The sequence below is a fragment of the Talpa europaea genome (genome assembly GCF_964194135.1).
Source record: "Talpa europaea genome assembly, chromosome: 11".
In the NCBI taxonomy this organism is placed as follows: domain Eukaryota; kingdom Metazoa; phylum Chordata; class Mammalia; order Eulipotyphla; family Talpidae; genus Talpa; species Talpa europaea.
This window is the reverse complement of record NC_140078.1, coordinates 23,426,608-23,435,718: the sequence shown is the minus strand read 5'-3', so window position 1 is coordinate 23,435,718 and position 9,111 is coordinate 23,426,608. Positions and strand designations below refer to the sequence as shown.

General features: G+C 40.5%; 1 protein-coding gene across 1 annotated transcript; it reads left to right on the top strand.

Moving 5' to 3' along the window:
- Window positions 1-2,173: 2,173 nt before the first annotated feature.
- On the top strand, window positions 2,174-8,574 carry TMEM230 (transmembrane protein 230; the record flags this gene model as incomplete). Its single annotated transcript, XM_084247466.1, has 3 exons — window positions 2,174-2,272; window positions 3,477-3,599; window positions 8,434-8,574. 3 exons carry the CDS (start codon window positions 2,174-2,176, stop codon window positions 8,572-8,574), a joined length of 363 nt encoding a protein of 120 aa, XP_084103592.1.
- Window positions 8,575-9,111: the final 537 nt, after the last annotated feature.

Below are 9,111 nucleotides of genomic sequence, written 5' to 3'. Positions count from 1 at the left end.
TGGGAACTTAGGGATGGTACTTTGAAAATACACATTTACATTTTCTTTTCCCCTTTTTTACAGTTCTTACTCTTTGCTGAGAGTAAGCATCGGTCTCCCCTGCCCCTCGCCTTGCGCTTTTTCATTTTGGTGCGGGTGTGTGAATCTTTAGAATACGTAAACTTTTTTAAAGAAGAACTAATAAGTATCAAAGGATATTAAATACCTGCAACACTCCCACATATTAGCATTTCGAGCTTTCTATTTAAAGAATTTAGATCGTATAATCGGGATCGCAGTATTTAAAAACCTAGTGTTTGACGCAGTTTGACATAACTCCTTTAGAAAAGCATATGTTGGCCCACTCTTATTTTTTCAATATTTGATTTCTGACTAGACAAGAGCATTTAGCATATTGTAGTTGTTTTGGTAGTTATTTTAGAGTGACTGCACGCCACTTAAAACAGCTCCTTAATATTGGGGATTAAGTATGTTTAAAGCGCTTACAGCATTACCTGGCACCTAACCATTGTTAGATAACTGCTAGCTATTGTTATGATGCTGATTATTTGCAGACTGTTATGCCAGAAGAAGCCTTTTTTATACTTTTTTTAATGTTATCCTTACTAGTATTCTTAATTTTCTTTTTTGAAAACTGTTTCACTTTTAGACGTCAACTGGCTTCATGAACAAAATAGATTTACTCTTTATTCATTTAAATTTGGGATTTTATGGAGGATAAGTATACAGATTACATTCTTTGCTTTACATGTCTTTTTTTTTTTTTAAGATTTATTGATTTATTTATACAAGCACTGGATACGGTCAGAAGCGCGGGAGGGTGAGAGAATTCACCAGAGCCAGAGCCGGGAGCAGAGCAGGCAGAAGGACCAAAGTACACTGCTGAGGGGAGCAGCGGGCGGCTGGAGAGGTCTGCGCGCCATGTGGGACCTTCGCCAGGTGGCCGGGGAGTAGCTGGGGATCTAACTGGCGCTGCAGAGGCTGCGGGCAGCTTTGCAGCCCAGCGCTCAACCGCTGCGCCACCGGGGAGGCCCTAAATGTCATTGTTTTTTAATCGGATCTATAATCTCTTAAACTCATGACTAAGTAGTGATTTAATTACTGAAGTCAGTAATGAATATTTTGAACAAAAACCAGATTTCAGTTGAAAAAATTTTTTAAATAGTTGGAGAAGTAGTGCCTCCTCTGGAGGCGTAGTGGTTGAGCGCTGGGCTGCGAGGCAGCCCGCAGTCTCTGCAGCGCCGGTTGGTCCCCGGCCGCCGGCGAGGGTCCCACAAAAAAAAAAAAAAGTTTGAGAAGTAATGCGGAAAATGAAATCTCTGCTTTCAGTGTTTGGGGTGGCACAGAGAAGCAATCAGAAGGTACTTATAAGTACTGGTAGCTGTAGCTTATCCAATTTTACAACAGGAAGTTTATACATCCTTTGCATTAAAAGGATGAGTCAAGCGCAGACAGACCTCCCGCGCCGGCTGCTCCCCTCAGCAGTGTATTTCGTCAGTCTGCCTGTTCTGCTCTCCGCTCTGTCTCTGGTGAATTCTCTCACCCTCCCGCACCTCTGATTGTACCCAGTGCTCGTATAAATAAATAAATAAATAAATAAATAAATAAATAAATAAATAAATAAATAAATCTAAAAAAAAAAAGATGAGTCAATCCATTGGGAAACTGGGTAAAATACTGATGCCAGTGTATTCCCAACCCCCATTACTTCCCTCCCTAGTTAATAAGAGAGCCACTAGAGTATATTTTCCACCCACGTTTTCCTGAAGCAGGGAACGAGACAGGCAACACTAGAACAGAATGGTTGAAAATGGACTGTGATGTCAGATGGACCATTCTTCCACCTGTTCTCTGTGTGACTGTGAAATTGGGAGGCAGGAGAATGGTGGTGGCAAGAAAAACATGAGCTCTGGTTCTTGGCCACTGTCTTAGCTCTTATCCTACCAGAATAAACCAAAGTGAATTGGTAATGAGAATGTTTTCACTTTGTCAGGGGAATATTCAGTTCCAAGCTGTGGAGCCTAAACTGGTTGCTGGTATGACATTGCAGTCCAGACGCCTCTCATACATAGATGGTATTTGAGAGGCCTGAACTCTGGCTATAACACACCATTGCCACGTGCAAACATTAACAGTTTTCATTGTTTTCAGACTGTAGCTGTTGCAGTGTGTTATGATGCCGTCTCGCACCAACCTGGCTGCTGGAATCCCCAGTAGTAAGGTGAAATACTCGAGGCTCTCTAGCACAGATGATGGCTACATCGACCTTCAGGTAAATGCAGAGATCTGATGAGCCTGGCTGGCTCTGTTTCTGTTGAGTTAGCAGAAAAAGCTTCCAGGAGGAGGTTTTGCTAATTGTCCCTGGGGATTAGAGGGAGCAGCTAGGAAACAGCTTTGAGATCCTTTCAGCCAAGCCTGTGGAAGGAGGGGCTCTGGGAGAACAGTTTCAAACCAATATAAATATTGTTTACTACTGAGAACTTTTGGTGGTTATACCTGAGCCCAGAAGTTGCAATTTTTATTTAGATTATCAGAAAATCATCAGATTTTGTTTCTTTAAGTAGAATCTTTTTAAGGACTGTGTCATTGGTTTGTTTATACGTTAGTCAAAGCCAGTTCATCTTTTAAGGGAGAAACTAGCTGCTAGAACCAGCAGATTGTGGAAATCTTCCTTCTTTCCTGATGTCATGAGATCCAATTTATTAAAGGTATTCTTTGTGGCAAACAGTAAGTAAAACAGAGAATATTTATTAAGTTTGTATTCTACCCTAATCATTGTTTATAAGGTACTTAATGGCATCACATCTCCTTTTGCCTACCTCACCCTAGAATAGAATGTTCTAGGTAGAAGTAGCCTCCAAGAGGAAGTAGTAGAAACACAATCTTTTAAATGTAAACAAATCAATTATTCTTTGGACATACACTCGGGAGAGACTTTTTTTAAGTGCATCTAGGCGCCTATGCACCAGTGAAGTCAGATACAGCCACGAGCCAAACCTTAGAAAGTTGTCTCTAAATCTTAACCTGCTTCATGAAGCAGTTTACTTACTCTTCGGGGCAAGCAACTAATACATTAGAAAAAGTTGTTCTAATCTTTTGCCTATATGCTGACTTACCATTGAGTTCACTCTTGAATCCTTGTAAATAAATACAGTCTTCCATGTGCCAAACATTTATTAATGAATAAGCAAAGAGTGTTTTTTTAGTTAGGAAATAGTTTCTTACAGCACAGTGAATGGTCTGTGGAATGAGACTAGAACTAGAAAGAGTAGCATTCTCCTGGGACTCCTACCAGTGACTGTTGAGCAATAGCTGGAACAATAGCTAGAGCTTTGTCTCCTGCCAGTCCCTGTCCTTTCTCTCATTTCAAGACAACTCAAGCTTCCAGATTGGTTCTTACTATCCACTGTGCTTTAAAGTGTGCAAACCCTGGTATTTTTATTATGCTCTCCTTGTCTTATTTTTTTCTCTTCCAGTTTAAGAAAAGCCCTCCCAAGATCCCATATAAGGCCATTGCACTTGCTACTGTGCTGTTTCTGATTGGCGCCTTACTCATCATCATAGGTTCCCTCCTGCTGGCGGGCTATATCAGCAAAGGGGTAAGCTGAAGGGCTTGTGGAAATGTGTCCTGAGATCTTTAAAATGTGAGCCAGGGTTCTATTGTTTTATATTCATATCTAGCATTGTGCACTCCAGCAGAAAGAAAAAAGAGGGCTTTCTTTTAGATTTCATTCTGATAACCAAACCTGTGTTTCTTTTGAACAACAACAAATTTCTACAGGTTCTCCAAGGTGGATGGTAGTGAACTTTCTTTCTGAGATGCTGGGCAATTTTCCCACTGCCATATATAGGAACAACAAAGCTGAGCCTGGCATTGAGGACTGTGATGGGTAAAGGCTGTAACTGGAGAAGGATGCTATTGTTGCAGCTTTGCAGTGTCCCACATACTAGTGTGTGTGTGGGAAAAGCGGTGAAGCTTGCAAAGGTCATGGATCATTGCCCAGAAGCACTTCTGGCTCATGGATTGGCTGGTTCTTAGAGCTTCAATATGATACCTTAAAAACCTAAAGTGGTATTTAGTGATTCTTCCTCTTGGGCAGGATACAGATGCTTATACTTAAGGCCTAAGTACTTCTGAACTAATGCTGACCACAATGCACATCCATTCTTGAGTATATAGCAAATAAATGCAAAAATGATAGAACTGAATTCATTTGTGCAAAAGGTGATGGGAAAGTTTATAATAAATTAGACTGAAGGCTAAAGATGTTAATAAAGAAAAATCAGGCCAAGGGATGATAGTTACATTGCTCTGCAGAAGGAACACAGCCAAGAGCAGAAACTGGGCATTTTCTAGGAATTGGGATGGGTCCTCTCACAATAAAATGACTACACAGGACTTTAGGAAGTTAAATCAGGGCCTCCCTGGTGGCACAGGGTTAAGTCAGCACTACCAGGCTATCACCAGCCACTGCAGCATGAGCTGATCCCTGGCCAGAGAGCTTACCCACATGGCATAGTAAGACCTCTCCTTTCTCGCCCACTGCTCCCCTCAGCAGTGTATTTCAGTAGATCCACCTGTTTTGCTCCCCACTCTGTCTCTGGTGAATCCTCTTAGCACCATACCCCTGTCCTATACCCCAGTTTTTCTATATATAAATAAATAAAATCTTTTTAAAAAGAAAAAAAAAGTTAACTTATTTTCTTTAGTTCCTTAACTATTTAAAACTGTTATGTGACCACCAGACATTTACTTGTTGGAGTCTGAGTTTGAACAGCTAACTTGAGGCCTGTGCCTCCAGTTAATGTTCACTACAGCATCTAGTATTAGTCCCAGGTATAATAAGGAGCCTATTAAGGATATTATAAAAATTGAGAAAGGAAGTGAATTGCACATGCCACCAGATATTTGTCGTTTATGTTTGTGTGTGTATATGTATATATAGATTTTTTTTTCTTTTGTGGTATATAAGAAATTATAAATCAGACTAAAGATGTTAATTAAGAAAAATCCCCAGCCAGGGAGCAGACCCACATGGCACAGCAGACCTCTCTTGCCTCGCCTGCTGCTCCACTCAGCAGTGTATTTCAGTAGATCTGCCTGTTCTGCTCCCCATTCTGTTTCTGGTGGATCCTCTTAACCTCCCCCATCTCTGGCCTGCACCCCAGTCCTTGTATGCATTAAAGTAAATCTTTAAAAAAAAGAAAAAGAAAAATCACTAATAGATACTGTTTTGTTTTTTAGTTTAGGTCTCTTTCACTTTTTGTTACAGCATTTCAAACAAAAGAGAATTGGAATAAGATAATGAACCCCCATATGTCCATCACACAGCATCAACAGTTGAAAACACTTTGTTTTCTCTCTTTCCCACCAACCTTTTTTTCCTGTTATTAAAGAAGATACCAGGTTTATATTTTGTTTGTAAATTCCTAAGTGTTTCTCTTTAGTATACATCTCATCAGTTTTTACATAAATTTAGGAGTACAATCTTGATATTTATCTTATTCTGTTCCTCATATCTCTTATGAACTTAATTTAGGGCTTTGCTTAGATTTGGAAAATACTTCATAGGAGGTGCAGTGTATTTGCAACAGTACATGGTTTCTCAAACTTCAATATCAATCAGAATAATCTGGCAGACTTGTTAACAACACAACTTCCTTGACCTCATTCCCAGCAATTCCAGTTCTGGAGGTCTAGGGTGGGATGTGAGAACTGGCATTTCTAACAAGTTCTCAGGCAAAGCTAATGGTCCAAGGGTTGCATTTTGGGAACCATTGCTATAGCGTTACATTTTAAGAGGTGCATGCTCTAACTTGTAGTGATATTAAGACTGGTTACTGGGTCAGGTGTCTTCAGCCTAATTTGTTAAAAGCTTGCCCATCACTTTTTCATGAATGAATCCAGTTCTATCATTTTCTCATTTATCTGCCAAAATTCTATAAAGAAATTCCTCCAATCTGCTTCAGGTTACTCCTAAGTCTTTTGAACCTGCCCAGGTTTGGCACTGCAAGCCATCCTTGGCTCAGCTATACATTTCCTGCCCCTCTAAACAGCCTTTTCTCTAAGGAAACCTGGTTTCTTTATGGCAGGTGGATTTAGAGATTGCTAACTGAGCTAAGTGGTGGTCATTGCTATTTGTTTTCATTGTTTTAGGCCATTTCAGTGACAGAATCAGGAAATATCTTGTAGAAAACAAGGGAAAAGAACATATAGGTAGATAATAGATATGTCATATAGATATAGATGTTTCCAATGCAATTTTAAGATTGTGTTTGCACTTAATTTCTTTAATTTATATACATGTGTCTATCCTGATATTACTATAATTGCCGACTTGCTTTATTCTACGTTATACATGTAATAGCTTCAAAATAAAGGCATTTTTTAAAAAAAGATTTAATTAATTTATTTATTTATACAATCACTGGGTACAGTCAGAAGCGCGGGAGGGTGAGAGAATTCACCAGAACCAGAGCGGGGAGCAGAGCAGGCAGAAGGACCGAAGCACACTGCTGAGGGGAGCAGCGGGCGGCAGGAGAGGTCTGCGCGCCCTGTGGGACCCTCCTTCGGTGGCCGGGGAGCAGCCAGTGATGGAACCTGCACTGCAGAGGCTGCAGGCAGCTTCATAATCCAGCGCTCAACCGCTGCCCCACCAGAGAGGCCCCAATGAAGGCATTATTAATGCTAAGTGTAAGAAGGCTAACTGCACTGTAAGAGTTCAAGATAACAGAAATAGCACCAAGTATGTCAGGTGTGAGAGTTGTAGAATTTATTCTTTTCGATGTTCACATACCCCATCTTTGACCAGAAGAAGCTGCTTCAAGTTCTTTGCCTTTGGTTTTAAGCACATACTTATTAATGAGTCATTGCATGCCAGCTGAGACCACTTAATTTTCATCATCACCTCATTTATTTTAGGCGTATTTACCTCGTGTGAAATAAGAGGTTAAGCATGGCACTATGAAGCAATCCGCAGCCTCTGCAGCATGAGTTCAATTCACTGGTCAGGGAGCTAACGTACATGGCACAGCAGACCTCTCGTCTCACCCGCTGCTCCCCTCAGCAGTGTATTTCAGTAGATCTGCCTGTTCTGTTCACCACTCTGTCTCTGGTGAATCCTCTCACCCCCTGCAACTCTGGCCTGTACCCCAGCTCTTGTATGCATAAATAAATAAATCTTAAAAAAAAAAAAAGAAATAAGAGTAAATATTCCTGTATTTTTTGTGAATAAAGCAGCCAGAATTACATTGATTAGGTAACTGATCAATATACATTGTATTAGAGCTCTGGTAAAAGGAGATTTTTAGATTGGGTTTAAATCTTTAAATTAGGGAAATCTTCCTAAGCTTAAAAACAATGGGAAAAATCATAAAGGAAAAGGATACCTTTAATTATACAAACATTTAAATCTGCACCTGAAACAGCAACAGAAATCAGCAATTTTAGAAAGGTGATTCCGTTCATTCATCACATATATTGTTTGTCTTATGTTGTGCAAAGCTGGGGGGACTCAGGGATGAACAAAATTCTGCCTTCATGGAACCCCCCAAAAAGTTGAAGCCTTTGTAATAACAAGACCCTAAACTCTATTCCCTCCCTCTTTGACCTGTGAATTTTGTTGATAGGAGTCAACACGATGAAAATAATCTGAAAGGCCAATGAAAATACGTTTATTGCAGAAATTTGAACAATTACAAAAAGACAACCAAAGTATCCAAGAGTCCAGGGTCTGGGGGCTAAAACTGTGGTGCCTCTTACGATGGGATGTTACACACCATTGCAATTTATTTATTTATTTTTAAAAAGATTTATTTATTTATACGAGAACTGGGGTACAGGCCAGATTCGAGGGAGGGTGAGAAGATTCACCAGAGACAGAGCAGGGAACAGAATAGGCAGACTGACAAAATACACAGCTGAGGGGAGCAGTTGGCAAGACAGGAAAGGTCTGCTGTGCCATGGGGATGCTGGCTGGCCGGGATCAAACTGGTGCTGCAGAGGCTACAGACAGCTTCACAGCGCTGCGCTCAACCGCCTGCGCCACCAGGGGAGGCCCACCACTGTAAATTAAATATATAAAGAGCTTTCAATATTTTGGTAGTTATAATAGACAAAACAAGGCACAATGTAGGGTGCCTTTATATATAAAAACTTTCAAGAAGGAGCCTAAGGAAATAAGCCAAAATATCTGTAGCTAAGAATGGATAATTTATTTTCTTTATAATTCTTAGTACTTTGCAGTTTTTCTACCGTTTATAATCATGAGGAAAGTAGATGCACCCTTTCCCTGGGTTGTGTACAACCCAACAGAAATGCCCTGAAAAGTGTACGATACTGTATATAGAAGTATAAAATTGATGAGTTGGACCCATGACTGTTTTAAAACTTACTGCTTATGTACTAATGCATTTGCCTGCTTCTGCCACCAGGGGGCAGACCGGGCCGTTCCTGTCCTGATCATTGGCATCTTGGTGTTCCTGCCTGGATTTTACCACCTGCGCATTGCCTACTATGCATCCAAAGGCTACCGGGGTTACTCCTACGACGACATTCCAGATTTTGATGACTAGCACCCACCTCAGCCCTGAGGAGAAGAGCCACAGATGGGACTGAGTGTAGCTTTCAGACATTGTGCAGAAACTTTGGCTAAGGGCTAAGGAATCCTGCAGTTTGCAGATGTTTATTAGCACAATGGGCAGATTTTATGGGTCCACCCTAAAGATGTTAACTGAGCTTATAATTGGCTAATTAGGACATGCTCTAATTTTCATCTCCTGCTCTTGGCAAAAGCTCCTCACAAGTTTTTCCACATGAAGATGTATCATGGAAGAGTAGCAGTGTTAATTAATTGTATGGAGAAGCGGGAGAGTGATCTGTAGTGCAAAGCGTTGCTGCCACCAACCCACTTTAGAGTCTAGCAGTTCTTGTTTAAAATAGTCTTCATTGGCAGTTTGTGATTGTGGCAAAAGGAAGAATGCTGTATGTCAAATTTCTTACTGTTAATTAATTTTGAAAATATCTAAATATCTTATCCTCTACACGCATTTCTAAACTTCATGTTCTAGTAGAAGACATTGACAAAATCAAATTTCCGTGAGTGCATCTGT